At 44.7% G+C, this 17,860-nt stretch overlaps 1 protein-coding gene and 1 pseudogene across 2 annotated transcripts in view; both read right to left on the reverse strand.

Moving 5' to 3' along the window:
- Nucleotides 1-1,743: 1,743 nt before the first annotated feature.
- LOC103081654 (ADP-ribosylation factor 1 pseudogene) lies at nucleotides 1,744-2,312 on the reverse strand (annotated as a pseudogene).
- Nucleotides 2,313-9,966: 7,654 nt separating this feature from the next.
- The window catches only part of RBM28 (RNA binding motif protein 28), a 30,047-nt gene continuing 22,153 nt past the window's right edge, over nucleotides 9,967-17,860 (reverse strand). For both annotated transcript variants that reach the window (XM_007469674.1, XM_007469673.1), the window contains 5 exons: nucleotides 17,131-17,280; nucleotides 16,744-16,818; nucleotides 13,318-13,577; nucleotides 12,652-12,751; nucleotides 9,967-10,101 (listed from right to left, as the gene is read on the reverse strand). In XM_007469674.1, coding sequence (XP_007469736.1) covers nucleotides 9,967-10,101; nucleotides 12,652-12,751; nucleotides 13,318-13,577; nucleotides 16,744-16,818; nucleotides 17,131-17,280 — 720 coding nt within the window. The remainder of the gene's footprint in view (nucleotides 10,102-12,651; nucleotides 12,752-13,317; nucleotides 13,578-16,743; nucleotides 16,819-17,130; nucleotides 17,281-17,860) is intronic.

The raw sequence follows: 17,860 nt of genomic DNA on the forward strand, positions 1-17,860 counted from the left end.
TCTGACCTCCAGGAGAATGGAGATGTCTGCAGAATTCCAGGAAAGGCAGTTATAAAACCGAGTAGAGCCAATCCACCCTTTCAATATTTGCAAAACTAAGGTATGGAGTCCTGGCTACTGCCAAAGAAGTCACAAAATAAATATAGTCACCACTCAAAGTCTTTATTCACCTATTTTGATGTGCATGAGTACATCTGGCTTCTGGTAGCCAAGGAAACAGAGAGAGAGAGAGAGGGAGGAAAACAACTACAAAAATATGTGAAGACTGGTGTCTTTTGCCCTGTGATAGGGGAGAAAGGAGCTGGTCAAGCAAAGGACTTAATTTTTAAGTTAATACTTTATCATAAAAACTTGGCATTATTGATTACAAGAAGTTTTTTTTTATAGTTGAGATTTTATTCTAATAGCTGTAATTACAGTGCTTGTTTGTCGAAATGAAAACTGGAAACAAGTATACAAAACAGTTGATTACTAATTGTGTATTGAAAGCAGTTAGAGGTTCCACGACACCAAATAAACCAGTTCTGAGGTTTTCCCCAAGATAAAGTTTAACAGCTCCAGCTTCATCAGTGTTTATCAAACTACAAAAGAAAACAGTAGGGCTTATCATTTTTCGATGGCAAATCTGACCGTTGTTGGCTGAGGGAGTCAAAGCACACGTAGACTGGGGCTCTGAAGGGCTGGGGCTCAAGGATGACCACCCGCGCTCCTGCTGGTGAGACCCCAGAGAGCCCGGAGCAGGCAAGCAAGGGGACTTCAGGGCTCCCGCTCAAACCAGGGTATCCCAAACAAAGTGCCCATGCTGACCCCAGAAAAGGCTGGGGTTCCTCCAAGGGGTCTGAGAGCGGTGGCTGCAGCCTCCAGCCGATCTCCTGGGCGGCTATGTAAGCACAGAAACAAACACAGACGCTATGGGGTGTGGGATGACTCAAGACAGAGCAAATCACAGGGACCCTACTGTGACCATGCAGATGGATCATGGCTGGTTCTATCCCGTTTCACGTTCCCAACAGGAAACAGATCACTAGTGGACTGGACTCAGGCCATTACTGCAGAACCTACACTAGGCACATTTCTCCCTTCTGTGTGTTCAAGTGTTCTCCTTATCTTGTATTTGTAACTATTTTTAAAAATGCACTGGGGCTTCCCTGGTGGCGCAGTGGTTGAGAGTCCGCCTGCCAATGCAGGGGACATGGGTTCGTGCCCCGGTCCGGGAGGATCCCACATGCCGCGGAGCGGCTGGACCCGTGAGCCACGGCCGCTGAGCCTGCGCGTCCGGAGCCTGTGCTCCGCAACAGGGGAGGCCCGCGTACTGCAAGGAAAAAAAAAAAAAAAAGCACTGAGTTTGGGTTAAAAAACAACCACCAAAATGGATCTCAACACAGATCTAAAGCCCAGGGGAGGAGCGTTGGGCTTGTCTGACGCAGTGACTCCTGGATGACCCGTGTGCCTAAAATCCCTTCTCAGTACTAAACAGTGGGTCGATTTTATTTTGACAATAAAGAAAGCTGAGTAATATTGCATAGGAGTACCAGAAACTGCCTCATTGGAAACAAAAACTATTTACATTAGATAAAAACCCAGGTGCAGGCTGCGTCTGCACGTTTACAGCATGTGGTGAAGCACACTGTGAGCGACCATGGAGACAGCTTCTGGCACTCACACCCCAGGGGCACGTTTGCCACATGGGAGTAAAGAGAGGATAGAAGGAGGGAGTGAGAGGGGAGGAGAGAAGAGTACCACTCACTTCTGGCTCCAGAGCTGATTGGACAGCCAGTCCAGTCCCTCATAGAGCCCGTCCCCGCTGGCGGCACAGGTGGCCTGAATGTACCAGTTCCTGTGGCGCAGAGAGTGCAGACCCAGCTTGTCCGTGATCTAGGCTACATTCATGGCATCGGGGAGGTCCTGTTTGTTAGCAAACATGAGCAGAATGGCGTCCCTGAGCTCGTCTTCTGCCAGCATCCTCATAAGCTCCTCTCGGGCCTCATTCACACGCTCTCTGTCATTGCTGTCAACCACGAAGATGAGAGCTTGTGCGTTCTGGAAGTAGGGGCGCCACAGAGGCCGGATCTTGTCCTGGCCACCCGCACAGTGAAGCTGATGTTCTTGTATTCCACAGTCTCCACGTTGAAGCCTGTAGTGGGAATGGTGGTCATGATTTCACCCAGCTTCAGTTTATACAGGATGGTGGTCTTTCCCGCAGCATCTAGGCCCACCATGAGAATGCTCATTTCTTTTTTGCTAAAAAGGCCCTTGAAGAGGTTTGCAAAGATATGCCCCACGCCATAGACCCGTGGGAGCAACTCTGGCCAGAGAAACCGTGGTCGGCCGCAGCGCAGCTGCTGCTCTGAGGCAGGTGCTGGTTTCGCTCTGCGAGAAGTTTTAAAATGTTTCACTGCCATCCAAAGACCACGTGAGGATGAAAATGCCCTTCCTTTTCTTATGTAATGTGAGAAAGAGAAACCTTTCTTTACCCTAAAAACACTTGGTGTACCTGGCAAAAAGCGGTTTCAAATAAAAGTTCCATAAAAGGCCCCAGAGATAGAGCCCTGGGCCAGGTCGGAGCCCTACCCTGGTCCTAGCTCAGCGGCCAAGGGATCCTAGGAGTGTCATCCTGTTTCCATCAGCTGTGAGACTAGGGTGGGAACAATTGCCCCTCGATGATCTAAGCCAGGATTGTTATGAAGATCACCTGAGATGATAGGAAAGCCCTGCCCAGCCAGTCTTCATGAGAAAGGAGCAATGTCCAAACCCAGCGGCCCCCAAGGGGGCACCATGATCGCAATGCTGCAAAACTGGATTGAAAACCTGTCACAGCCAGACCACCTTCCCTCAGGTAAGCTTCATCCACTTCTCAAATGACCAGGCTGTCGCCACCCTGCCTGGGAAAGATCAGGAAGGGAAACGAGAAGGGGAGAGATGTTTTTCTTCATTCTGTCTCTCCCATCCTGAGAAAAGCTTCAAGCCAGGAGGGGATGGAGGAGCCCACCATCCCTCCCCCTACTCACCCCTATGGGTCTTGGCTCCCGTTTCCCATGGGGTGGACGGCCCCAGGAATCCCAGGCTGAAGTTGATTGGCAGCCCCTCAGCCCTGCCTTTGCCCACACTCCGCTATTTTGATCCAGAGGCCATGGCTGTGGCTCTGCCTCTCTCGACAGCCATGGGTTCTTCTAGGCCACAACATCGCGGAGCTGGTGACAGGCAGGGTAAAGGAAGCCCACACTCCTTCAGGGAACTGCCTTTTGTGGAAAGGGGGAAACAGAGGCCCTGAGGGGGGCAGGCCAGGTGGCAGCGGAGATCAGATGAGGACAGAGCACTGGCCCAGGTGTCAAAAGACCTGGGCTTGTATCCCAGCCTCATACCATGCCATCTTCCTTGTCTGGGCCTCAATTTGCCATGTCACTGAAAGAGATCGTGGTCTCTGACCTGCGTAACACATAAGGTGGGTCTGGGGTCTGATCTGACAAGGGAGGTTGCTTTCGGACTTCCAGCGGACCCCGCTGACTTGGAAGGAGCAAGAACACTCTGCCTCTAAGTTGCTGCTCCTTTCATTCGCGGCGTTACCCACCTCTGAAATAACACAGGCCTACTTTGCTCCCTAGGTCCCTGAGGTGGAGCAGCGCCCTGAGGGCTGGACAAATTCACATACTCTGGCAACTGATGGCCACCACACTACTGGGGGAAGGATGTTTGTTGGGCTGCTTTTAAAAGAATATTATCTATAATTCTGACACCAATTACAATTTTGCATCCAACCCCAATGTGTGTGTTTTTCCCCACACTACACAATTCTCCAACTGGGTGTCCTACATTCCAACTCAATGCTGACACTATCTACTTGGAGATAGTGTCAGATTCCACAGGTTAAGGGCTGGGTCCCCCATGACTGACCCCCACCCCCCAAATTCAGAAGCCAACCACAAGTTCCGGTTGTTACCTGTGCTCCTGACCGATCAGAGGTTCCAGTGACCCCCTTCTAATTTGCTAGAGCAGCTCACAGAACCCAGAGGAACATTTTACTTAATAGATTACCAGTTACCTATAACTCAGGAACAGCCAGATGGAAGAGGTGCACAGGGAAAAGTATGGAGAAAGGGCAGGAAGCTTCCATGTTCTCTCCAAGTGAGCTACTCTCCCCAGATCTCCTTCCACATGCTCACCAACCCAGAAGCTCTTGGAACCCTGTTCTTTCGGGTTTTTGTGGAGGCTTCCTCAAATAGGTGATTGATTAAATCATTGGCCACTGATGACTGAACTCAACCTCTAGCCCCTTTCCCTGCATGGGAGATGGGGTGGGGGGCTGGGAGGGCCATAAGTTCCAACCCTCTAATCACTGGGTTGGCTCCAATGGCATCCTTAGTGGCTTTCCAAAAGTCACCTTATTTAACGTAACAAAAGAGACCTCTATTATTCTCTGCACAGGAAATTCCAAGGGCTTTAGGAGCTCTGTTCCAGGAGCAGGGACAAAGGCCATATATATATTTCTTATTGTAAATCACGATATTACATTATCTTATAAGAAGGGTGCATCTAAATCCCGTCCTTTCATTGCAAGTAGTATAGGAACAATGTTCTGGTCTTCTTACTGCATCTGAGGTGCCAACTGCCATGATAGGGTCTTTCCCAGTGCGGGCTAGAATACAAAGCATCTTTCCTGCAGTAGCTGCCAAAGGGAAAACCTCATCAAAAGCCCAGTATTTGAGTATCTTTTGGTTGAAAAGTGCATGCAGACAATGGAGTGTCAGACCCAGGAGAGAGGAGAGGGAAAAATGGAGAGAAGTTGAGAGTGAGAAGGCAACACTTGAGAATGAGCTGCTTTTACTAGGGTTTTTGCACATACAGCCTTTAACGTCCAGCGCTGCGCATGAGGGCTGGGAGTCCCTCGGGCAGAGGGGGACAGAAATGCGATGGGCTCTGGCCACAAGGCAGATTAAGCAATATATGAGAGGAGTTGCTGGTAGACTGAGGCCCAGACAGTAGTGCAGGGAAGATGAAAAGGAGTGACAGGAACTGACATTAACTGAGCACCTACTATGAGGAACGAGGCTGAACTAGACAGAAAAAAGAAAATACATTAAATGATAGGCTGGGGAGAATTCACTGCAGCAGGTGACTGTCTGCTACACCCCTCATCTTCATCATCCTCAACAGCCAATCACTAAGGACACCATCGGCCACACCCTGGGGCTGGGATTGCCATCACAGGGCTCCATCTACTTGCGGAAGTAAGATCTAAAGAAATGACAAGTAAGCCACAGTCGCATATGCTGTCAAGTGAGTAGACATCAACCAGAAAGGGTCAGGGACCAAGGGAGGGACCACAATGCCCTGGGTTGGATGAGGTTCCCAGGGAGAAATGCTGGATAGCACGTGAGTGGAGGACAAATTGGTGTGGACAAGGCACAGCAAAAAGAACACAGGTGGTGTGCTCAAGGGATTGTGACCAGCAGTTTATTATTCTTTTTCTATCACTTTGTATTTTGGGGCCCTTTCACATACATCACCTCAGGAAATGACTCTGTTGTCCTTCACAAACGCAGCTCCCTGGACCAGATGGCCTTCTGTTCCAGTGAGTTCGGTGGAATTAAACGAACTCCTACTATGTGTAAATCATTGTTCAGTATTGCAGGGTACATAGAAAAGTGTAAAATATAGTCCCTGCCCTCAAGGACAGAAAGGATTTTCCTTCCATCAAACAGCCAGGGAAGGAGATTCCGGGGTGACTCTGCAGCAGTGAAGTATTCGTCTGACAAAAGGCAGCAGGCTCTGGACAGCACCGACGAGCCTAAGGAAAACTGGATTTGCCATCTATCAAGATGCTCCATTTGGGGGTTGTCCAAAAGGTATTCTGGTGACTCTGCAGTTTCCTCCTCAGAATTGGTTACCAGGCTCAATCAGTCTGTGCCCTTCACATTCTTCCCACTATTTTACTTCATAAGCACAGAAGCCTGTCTGCAGCCAAACACCAGCTCAGAATCAAAAGCTAAAGGAACTGCAGATGTACCTATAACTCATCCATGTCTAGACCACGGAATAACACCCCAATCAATGAGCAGTCTCAGACTCTGCAATTAATCCTGCAAAGGACGAGACATCGGGACAAGAAAGAAAGAACCAAAATAAGACAATGCATGCATGCAACTTCTAAATCAGTCAACCTTGGGCAAAGGGAGGTCTGGAAATTTTCACTCTGCCTGAGAGAAACAAAGCAACCTCATCCTGGCCCTTTAAGCGCCAGTTAGGACTGAGTGAGAGAAAGCATAGTTGAGCAACATCTGAGACAAACTGAAATACAAACTTACCTTGGGTATCCTCAGTCTGATGATGTGGCTACTACCATGATGGAGCGGTCCATGGAGAAGTTTCAGGAACTTTCCAAGTTGAGTGGGCAGAGTTGCCACTTATATGACAGAATTGGCAGATGCCCGTCAGTCACTTCTCAAAAAGTGAGTGGGAGGAATATCAAGCAAAGAACTAGCTACGTGAAGCAGCCAGAGGGCCTATGACTGCTGATTCTGGGTGGCCAGCACTCACAGAGACATATTTGACCTCCTGCTTCCTCAGATGACTGAAGATTAAAAACATGGTGAGAAGGGGATCTCTGGAACCTTGAGGTTCTGCACTCTGAATTTTTAGCTGGAAAACCTCTTTTCAAGGCAAAAACATAGCAAAGGACATTTGGAAGTATTTCGAAGGACGAATTCACATGCACTAACTTTGTAACAGAGGAAGCTGCAGATCTCACTTCAAGACAGCTGAAGCAGAACCCTCGCTGCAGGCGAGGTCTAGAGCAAGGGACTATACACCCTGGATCAAAGCAGAGTCTTCAAAACTACCAAGTCTCCCATCTACCCCCTTCCACACCCCCCCACCAAAAAAGCAAAGAAACAGCCAGCACACAATCTTAAGACTCTTTATTTAAAATAAGTATCTCTGGGCTTCCCTGGTGGCGCAGTGGTTGAGAGTCCCCCTGCCAATGCAGGGGACACGGGTTCGTGCCCCGGTCCGGGAAGATCCCACATGCCGCGGAGCAGCTGGGCCCGTGAGCCATGGCCGCTGAGCCTGCGCATCCAGAGCCTGTGCTCCGCAACGGGAGAGGCCACAACAGTGAGAGGACCGCGTACCGCAAAAAAATAAAATAAAATAAAGTAAGTATCTCTGAGTCAGGCTGCTGTATAACCAAGCAGGAAAATCTACTGAAACTTGACAGTTTTGATCAATGGCCTTCAGTCCTGGATGTTAATGAAATGTTTGTTATTGTTGTTGCTTTTTAACCAAGCGGTCTGTAACTCCACTTTCACGTCTAATTCAGAAAACTCCATTTCATGAAACATCAGGCTCTGAAGTGAAGAAATGAGCATGATTCTCCTCGCATGAATACTCCCGAGGCAAGCGTTAAGAAGCTGCCCAGATAACCCATGGTGAGGTGTCCCAGAGGAGGACACCATACAAGCAATCTGGTTGTTGAGAAAGTGGATGATTCATCTTATTACTTTTTTAAAGAACTGTGTGCAGTGTGTGTACTTTTAAACTGTATTGTAAATCACACATTAATTTGTTCCACATAGGAACGCCTACACTGAGAATCATTACACTTTTTCAGGTCAACATTCTTTAAACGTTATTTTAGCTTGTTTTACGTTATTGACTAGTTAATTATTATTATTGCAAATGACCTTATATTCTCTTTCTTAAAGGTATGAAGTGAGTGGATACTGGCCAAATAATTTGTACACATAGGTATTTGGCTATGTTTGTATCAATTAAAATAAAAACCATAAAATATACCCATTTTAAAATCGTATCTCGTAAACCTTTAGAAATAAATGTTACATAAAAAATAATTTACTCCTGTGCCTACCTTCCTTATAGGTAAGAAGACAGACCAAATTTACATTTTCTTTGTCCTTTTTCTTTAAAAGTATATATTTATTTATTACATTGCCTGCAGAATTACATTTTCTCTCATCTCTTTTCACTGACAAAACTGACAGGGGTTCTGGCACACTATCCAGCTCAGAAATATTCTTGAGTAATAAAGTGAAGACAATATTGAATACGAATTCACCAGAACTGTCTCTGTGATTTAGTTCAATGCAAATCCTTTATGTATGCAGATTATATAATCCAATTAGCTATTTTTCTTTTGCATCTTTAAGCTTTCTAAATAGTTTCAAAAGTAAACTATCAGACATAAGATAATTTTTTGCAAAATTATATTCATAAATAACCATATGCTGAAAGTTATATATTAAGGAGTGACTTTTTAAATGAAAATGATACTAGTATGTGGATTTGTAAACATGCGTAAAAAACGGAGTTTTAATGGGCAAAAATGAGCAGCTTAAATAGTAATGGGATGAACAATAATTTTGAGGTTTAAGTTTTGTTTTCCTTGGGATTTTTATTATATAGTTGTATCTTAAATATAGATTTAAGAAATTTAGAAAACATATGACATCATTATATGATAAAGTATATGGAGAAATGCAAAATTGTCATTGTAAATGTTCAGCAATATATATTTTTTAATTTAGTGATTCAAACATCATTTAATAAAATAAAATAAAGGCAAAAAAAAAGAAAAGAACTGTGCAGTAACTTTTCGAGCAGCTGAATGATGTTTTAAACATACTGGGCTGCTATACCTGTCAGAAGAAAAATCTGGATCTAAGAAAATCTGGCAAAGCTATCTGAAATGAACCCAATTTTTATCTATCCTAAATGTTCAGATTATTTTTAAATGTTAATTTATAGATATTTGTACACTACGGGAAAAAGTGTCTGGTGAGCAGACAGCTGGCCAAGGGAAAACAGATCAGAGGCCAGGCAGGCTGTGGATCTTCTATTTACACCTTTAATAAAGTGTCTGACTCCCTCACAGAGTACAGGCCATCCTAGGGTTGATGGGTTGCCAAGCTGCTGCCACAACATTTCGAACTCCCCAAGTCGCACTGTCTCAAGGTAACTCTGGAGATACAGCCTCTGTCCTTTAGTTCTCTACAAAAGGTTTCAGTATTTTCATGGTCTCTCTTTTACCCATCTTTAAACCAATTAAGGGCATTTCTGAGCATTCATTGGTTTCCCAAGATACTGCAATGAAATAGCCATATCCCTAGGTCAGCAATGGTTCTGAAGAAAGCATCACTTATTATGGCACCAGACTGGACTGGGGAATTAAGAGCTTTGTGCTGTATTTCCAACTCTTTCTCTGGCCATGCTCACTGCTCTCTCCACCACCGACCACCTCTCTTGAGTCCTCAGGAGGAGGTGCTGGAAGAGAGGAAATGCAGGTTAGCACCACCCAGGCTAGTGTCTGTGGGCCACTGCCAACTGATTTCTAGTTAACTACCAACAATTACCCACTCATTTGGCAAGCAATTTTCAGGTGTTGCTCCTGGCCAGGCCCCACGCCCTCAATTACTTTCCAAGTTTCTCTCACCCTCAAAGACTAGGTTGGAAATCATGTTTCTCTGCTCTTTCTTAATCGATTCCTGCAGTATGTAGGACTACATACCTGAATTAGAGTTAGGAATATCAAAAACATTTACAAATAATAAAGGATTCCCATATATTAGAAACGAGAGTCTGTTATTCAAAAAGCCACAAAATATCTCATTTAGAGAAGACACTTAACAAAATATACATCTTAAAAATTCAGCAGTCAAGAATGCTTTTTATAATTGTTTCCATTTGAGCAACAGAGAATTAAAATGGATAAGAATTATAAACATAGCTTCAAACAAAATATGCAAGAAGCATCACCATGTTTTTCTGAGATTCCTCTTTGTGGTTACCTAACCACACACGAGGGAGGGACCAAAGTTCAGATGTGCCCCAGTCGCAGTGCCCCAAAGTGGCAGTGCACTCAAGGAGTTTCCTTCCCTCAGTAAATGACATGGGGGAGGCGGGGAGGCTTTACCAAGAAGCACACAATCCAGCTTCTTACCCAGTCTGCTACCATCATCAACTGTCAAACCATTTGCTCCTCTTTGCAAGAGGAGCTCCTTTAGAAGGTCCCAATAACTTCTGCTTATATTGTTCGACCAGCTGGTTGAAGCGAATTTCTGTCTTATTTCCCTTAGCTTTCTTCCTAGGTACCTACAAATGAAAGGTAAGGAAACATAAGATAATCGGTTTCAAGCATTAAGTATTATCTTACCCTTAGGCCAGCCAAGGGAGAAAGTAGGTTCAGAGATCTTGTCCGCCACAAGAGGGACTTCCAGACAGTGACCCCGCAAGAATCATCCACTGGTAAGAAATCAGACCAGGAGTGCCTAAGAGAAGGGCCCCACTAAAGTACCGTGTTTCAAAGGCCTCTCCCCCTTCAATTCCCAAATGTTCACACGAATCTCCTCCAAGATGAGTCACAGCCCCAAGTCTGGATGGTCTTGCTTGTTGCCCTTTCCCTCACCAAGAATTACAGGGTTTCAAAGAGAGCTCTGTAAGATAGTCTGATGGGTCAGAGGCTTCCCAGAGACACAGATTTCTTGAGTAGGATGAGAAGCTAATGCTCTTGTACACTTTAAAGAAAGGAACTAGGCAAGGAAAAAAAGAAAATTTGACTTCAAATGATCAAGAATGCAGGACCACCACTTTCTATTAAGAACTAGGGCTCCGGGCTTCCCTGGTGGCGCAGTGGTTGGGAATCCGCCTGCTGATGCAGGGAACACGGGTTCATGCCCCGGTCCGGGAGGATCCCACATGCCGCGGAGCGGCTGGGCCCGTGAGCCACGGCCACTGAGCCTGCGCATCTGGAGGAGCCTGTGCTCCGCAGCGGGAGAGGCCACAACAGTGAGAGGCCCGCGTAGCGCCAAAAAAAAAAAAAAAAAAAGAACTACGGCTCCTTGGAAGCTAATGCCAGGGTTGACGAAAAAATAGATAAGTTGGGACATCCAGTTGTACTAGGAAGTAAGGACACTATCAAAGACAGGATCATGTCAGAAGGACTCAGGCAGGAGTCAACCTGAAGGGGCTTCTGCTGGCCTCAGATGGGACAGGAATAATGACTGCATCTGACTGAAACACATCAAGTACATAAAAACTCAGGAGTTCACAATACTAAAAAAAATCGTACTGGTCATCTGAGGAGGTTGGTAGGGCAACAACTCATTACTCTGGAATCTGATAAAAGGAAAAGAACAAAATCAAGCATCTACCCTGCCTTTCCCACACAAATGATATTTCATGGGAACCAAACAGTTGACGAGGGAAGATTCTTTTTTTCTACAATTCTTCTTAAAAAACACAAAAGCATTGATAAAATTAGAAAACTAGCATTCTGCAACTCGTATTGAAATACGGATCTAGATAGCAATCATCAGTGGGTGCTAAGACCCTTAGGTGGGAGGCTGATGGGGGACTTTACAAATGGAGGGATAAGGTAGACAATTCCTAAACTTACTGATGAATCACAGCATCACTAAAAATGGGGCAACCAGACACTATGCACCTTATGGTGCAATGCAACAGAAAGCACACAGCACCACCTATGAAATACTCTCGCCAAGAAAACTGATCTTGAATCTAATCTAGCCTCTAGATCTAACAACCAGTTTGTAGGCAACATGGGGTGTTAGAGGAACAAGTTAAATGACAGCACAAGGAAGAAAGCAACTAAATTCAAAATGTAATACATTCTAAAGCTAAGGACCTGGCTTATCCAACAAGTTAACTGCATGGAAAAAAGCGGGGGTGGATGTAAGGAAGACTGGATATTATAGGGGGAAAAAAAAGATTTAAGAGATTTAAAAATGAAGTATAAGGAATTCCCTGGCGGTCCAGTGGTTAGGACTCTGTGCTTTCACTGCCGTGGCCCAGGTTCAGTACCTGGTCGGGGAACTAAGATCCCACAAGCTGCAGGGCATGGCCAAAATAAAATTCCGAGTATAACATGTGGACTTTGTTTGGAACCTGATTCATCCTAACCAACTTAAAAAATGTATTTTTGAGGCAACTGGGAACGTTTTAATATGGATTACATATTAGCTATTAAGAGCTTCTTATTAATATCATTAGATGTGATGATGGCATAAGATGTGTTTGGGTATATGTGTGTTTAAGGGCTGATCAGCTCGAGATGAATTCTGAGATAGTTTTCTGAGCAATGTGCCTCATTTCCACATGAGGCACATTTACAAGTGAAGAAGAATTCACTTTAATATATTCACAGGGTAGGGTGGGGTGGGGGGTAGGCAAAACAAGATAATTGTTGAAGCAGAGTAACCAATACATGGGGTTCGTTTTATTATTCTCCCCACTTTTAGGACCGTGTACCTCCACATCCTCTAAAAAGCTGCAATCCTGTACATAAGTGCAATCTAGAAGCCCTTTCCTTTTTTTTTTTTTTTTTTTTTTTTGGGCGGTCCGCAGGCCTCTCACTGTTGTGGCCTCTCCCGTTGCGGAGCACAGGCTCCAGACACGTAGGCTCAGCGGCCATGGCTCATGGGCCCAGCCACTCCACGGCATGTGGGATCTTCCCGGAGCGGGGCACGAACCCGTGTCCCCTGCATCGGCAAGCGGACTCTCAACCACTGCGCCACCAGGGAAGCCCCAAAGCCCTTTCCCTTTGCACGACTAATCATGGCACAAGCGGCTGCCAACCCCAGCAGAGCTGTGCCATGCCAAAGCCTCATGGCCTACAGAACTTACCTGCTTGGAAGATAATTTCTGCTTCTCTTGCTTCCAGTGGTTTATCTGGGGGTTTGGCTTCTTGGGAGGGAGAGGCTTCATTTTGCCTTTGTCCCGTAACCTGAAACAATATGGTCAAGTGTCACCCTGAGTTCCTCCTCTAATTGGGACCTCTGAGATTTTTCTCAGCCCAAAAGATAAAATGCCTTTTCTTACGCTGGCTCTTTCTAAGCCCATGAGAAATCATGCTAAAAAGGGATACTGCAACAGAATGTCCTATGGCTCAACATCTGTATACTTCTCTTTTTGTTTTAGCTTAAAACCTCAAGGAAATCTCAAAAACCTTCATATACTTAACAAAAATTTTGTCAAGATCGACTTCTGTTGACAGCACTAATCCGTTGTCCCAAACAGAAACCTCAAGTAGATGGGCCTCAGCTGACAGAGACGGCCATCAGGACAGGAGGAAGCTCTTCAGAAGAGAAAAATCGCATGAAAGCCCGCACTGGAAGGCTCCTCCGAGGCCGCCTCCGCCAGTCCTATTCCGGCCTCCATTTGGTCCAGGAGTGGCTCTGCTGGTGTAGAGATACTTCATGCGGGACTGGAGCACACCAAGCATCCCTTTCATCCAAACAAAGAGGAAAAAGAAGCAAAACAAACCCTCTGAGCCGCCATCCTGCATCTCACCTAATTTTGGGGCCTCGGTGTGAGGGGAGCACCAGGACCTTTCTTCGCTTCTTCCCATCAGACAGCTCCACGTGCTCCACTTCGGCCTTGGTCTGGAACCCTGTCCACGAGACAGATCCTGCCTTCTCCTTCTGCTCCATGGGTGCCTTGCTTTGTTGATGCATGTGGTTCTGAGCTGTTTTCTGTTGCTGTTTTTTTCCAAGCTCTGGTTGTTCTTGCTGGGGCTGCTCACCAGTTGCCGACATGGATTTCACTTTTTGCTGTATAAGACAAGAGAATGTCATTTAGTTACTGGGTGAGGTTTATTTGCTGGAAATATTCAGAAGAGGAATGAGCTGGTGAGAGAAGGAGAATTCTTCCCCCAAATAGTTAGACTATAGGAAAGTGAATGCAAGTAGTTCACAGGCCCTGAAATAGTAACAGATGGTTACTGGGTGGGGGACACAAAACAACCATTTCCCTTTCCACATGCAGAAATAGGGGAAAAGCACAGGTATGTCCAAAACGCAAAAGCCAGTAGAAAATAGGCCAGTAGCATGGGACAATTACCAAAGGTGTAACAAATGTATAATGGGAATGAGAAGAAAGAAGAGAAATATTTGAAGTAATAAGAGCTAAGGATTTCCAAACTTAAGGACAGACACTAAACCAGATCCAGGCCAAAAACCAAACAGGATATTAAAAAAAAAAGAAAAAGAAAAAAGTACACCTAGGCATATCATATCAAACAGCAGAAAATCAAAGAGAAAACCTTGAAAGAAGCCAGAGGTAGGGAAAATACATTACCTACAGAGGAACAAAGTTAAGATTACATTGGATTAAAAAAAAAAAAAAGATTACATTGGATTTCCCTTCAGAAACCATATAAGCAAGAAGAGAATAGAAGGAAATATTTAAAGTTTGGGGGAAAAAAATCACCAACTTAGAATGCTTTACCCGTGTAATCATCCTTCAAAAGTGAAGGAAAAACAAAAACTTTCTCAGACAAACAAAAATTAAAGAAATCTGGGAATTCCCTGGCAGTCCACGGTTAGGACTCAGTGCTCTCACTGCCGGGGGCCCGGGTTCGAGCCCTCATTGGGGAACTAGGATCCCACAATATGCACAGTGAGGCCAAAAAAAAGAAAACTTTAAAGAAATTTATCACTGGTAGACATGCCTTGCAAGAAATACTAAATGAATGTATTAAGGGAGAAGAAATGACACGTCAGAAACTCGAATCCATATAGAGAAAGGAAAAACATTAGAGAAAAGATAACTGAAATGAAGATAAGGAAAATATGACATGAGAAGGAAGACAAAGTATGTTACAGATTTATTTTGCACTGAAGTGGGGGAAGAAAAAGAAGATTCATGTGAAATTAATGTAGTAATAATAATGTTATTTTTTCCTTTTCACCTCAGAAATCTAGATAGGCACACTGACACAACAAAGATCTATTATATGCCTCTATGTGCCAGTCTCTAAGTGGTAAGGGTACAGATGGACAGAATGAAGTGTCTACCTTTTAGCACTCACAGCCCAGTGGAGAAAAGAGACATTCACAAAGTAAAAAACTAAAAAGAAGTTTACGGAACTTCATGAAGTACAAGTAATAAAGTCTTATCTCTTTTGAGAGAGGTGGGGAGACGCTACTTGTGGAATATGAGTATGGAAACTGAGTAGAGTATCCTTGAGTCAGGGGAGAGGAATACTTTTACACAGAGAGATCAGTATGTACATTAAGTGCAGGCAACAAATAAGGCCACCTGAATTTTTTTTTTAAGCCAGTAGCTACAGAATCACCTCTGACTTAGGCAGTAAATAATTCTATAACTACAGTAATAAAGCTGCCTTGAATAATAACCAGAACTCAGGTTTTTCCAACCCAGGGCCATTGTATTAACCACTGATACTGCTCCTCTAAAAGTCACGCTCAGGGCTTCCCTGGCAGAGCAGTGGTTAAGAATCCACCTGCCCATGCAGGGGACACGGGTTCAAGCCCTGGTCTGGGAAGATCCCACATGCCGCGGATGAACTAAGTCCGTGCGCCACAATTACTGAGCCTGCACTCTAGAGCCCGCGAGCCACAACCACTGAGACCACGTGCCACAACTACTGAAGCCCGCGCACCTAGAGCCTGTGCTCCGCAACATAAGAAGCCACCGCAATGAGAAGCCCACACACTGCAACAAAGAGTAGCCCCTGCTTGGCGCAACTAGAGAAAGCCTGTGTGCAGCAACAAAGACCCAATGCAGCAAAAATAAATAAATAAATAAAAGTCATGCTCATGATATACAACATAAAGACACCAAAGCACTGCAAATGTTTGGTATATACGCAAGTTAAGGTATAATATCAATGAGATCTGTACGAGTTATGGTGTCAAGCTGGCCTTCTATGTCCTGCGGCAAGATGGGTGAGAGTGAGTAATGACTGTGTAGTATGCGAGACAACTTACATGCGTTACTTCATTTAATCCTCATCAACCATGTAACACAGATGATGTTAATTCTATTTTTACAAACTAGAAACTGAAGCTGAGAGAGGTAATAACTTGCCAAGGAACTCAGAAAGGGGCAGAGCCTGAGTTTGAACATGAATATTCTTGTTCCCAAAGTCCCTGTTCTTTCCTCTATACTACATTAGATTAAAAACAGTACTAAAACTATCAGGCACCACACTTCTGGAGCCATCTAAGAAGAAAACAGAATTATGGAAGAGAGAGCTGAAATCTACAGGTAATGTAAAACTTAACCCTGGCTATTAATTTTGACACGTACCATCACCAAACACTGCAGTACAAGCACTGCTGATTGGTAATAACATCAGTTTGATTCTCCTCTCTCCTTCCTCCCCGTTCTGTGGAGCTATCACAAGCCAGGCCAGCAGAGGAGAGATGGCCTGCAGAGTTCTAGGAAACTAAGAGTAAAGGGTAACAAAGAACCTAATGAGGAAGAGACCTACTTTAAGGGAGCAGAACCACAAACTGCACAAAACAGGAGTTTAAATATGGCCCCCCAGAAAATTTTGTTTTAACTGAACTGTATACTTAAAAATAGTAAAGTTTATGTGTATACTACTACAATTTAAAAAACAAAGACAGGGGCTTCCCTGGTGGCGCAGTGGTTGAGAATCTGCCTGCCAATGAAGGGGACACGGGTTCGAGCCCTGGTCTGGGAAGATCCCACATGCCGTGCAGCAACTAGGCCTGTGAGCCACAACTACTGAGCCTGCACGTCTGGAGCCTGTGCTCCGCAACAAGAGAGGCCGCGACAGTGAGAGGCCCGCGCACTGCGATGAAGAGTGGCCCCCACTCGCCGCAACTAGAGAAAGCCCTAGCACAGAAACAAAGACCCAACACAGCCAAAAATAAATAAATAAAAATTAAAAACAAACAAACAAACAAAAAAGACAAAGACAGAAAAAACATTTCAGTTCTGTACCAGGCTGCGCTGGATCCTCAGTTCCTTTATTTTAAGTTTCCTTCGATCTTCCAAAGAGAACTCCACTATTGGTCTCTGTGGCAGAAGGGGACAGAAAGTCATTCATTAGATTTCTTAATCTCTGTGTGCAATGAGCTGAGATATCGTCCCACCACTACCCTCTTTCTTGCAAGTCAGATGATGCTACTCACTTCACTCTACTTAAATGCAAGGGGCCAGTTCTGCAAGCAGTCTATTCAGTTTAGTGTTCCTTCTAATCATCTTATCACCTGAATCACCAATCACTCCTCCAACGCCTTGCCACTCTTACCCACCATACAAACGTCAGAGGGTTTTCCGCAAATGGCCCTCAGAGGAACATGTTCCCCCGCACAGGATGAGGCTCACCTTCTGAGGCCCAAAGATTTCTGGATTGTTGTTGATGTGGCGTAGGGCTGCCAGGGCATGCTCGTGCTCCTGGAACTCTGCAAAGGCATAGCCCAAGGACTGACCGTTAATTTTCCCATGAGCTCCTTTAAGGCCTCGCATTACCCGACACTACGAGTAAAACAAGAAAAAGAATCAGTAATTAGAGGATAAAGATCCTTAACAGCTTCAACAAGAAATCAGGTTATTGGAACAGTTTTCATATATATCACCATCACAAGAGTTTTACTGGAATAGCACTTACGAATGTCTGTTTTACTAGAATACACCTACGGAGAGCACAAAACGAGTTAAACAGATATTTTCTTGCTTGCTAAGAGCTTACAGACATCAACACAGACCTACAAATAAGCATGTAAATAAAATAAACTTCCCAAGGAAAAATTATAATAGCTAACTGTTGACACGACAATACACATAAGCTGAGAGGTACGTGGTACTTGAGGTTGTGTAAGTTAGCACTGAGGCTAAAAAGCCATCTGTGGATCTCCTCACTGAAGAAATCACTCAGAAAGGAAATTAATGAAGAAGGGAAGGATAAGGGCCTGATAGCTTTAGATAAGAAAGACAATTCAGGTATGGGGAAGATCCTGCCCAATATATAGGCTCAGAAATACAGGAAGGAGCTTCAGCTGTCTTTGCTCAGAGCTCAGATCCTCTCTGGCATGATCTTTCCCTAAATCCTTAAGCT

The sequence above is a fragment of the Lipotes vexillifer genome, unplaced genomic scaffold (genome assembly GCF_000442215.2).
Source record: "Lipotes vexillifer unplaced genomic scaffold, Lipotes_vexillifer_v1.1 scaffold1329, whole genome shotgun sequence".
NCBI lineage: Eukaryota > Metazoa > Chordata > Mammalia > Artiodactyla > Lipotidae > Lipotes > Lipotes vexillifer.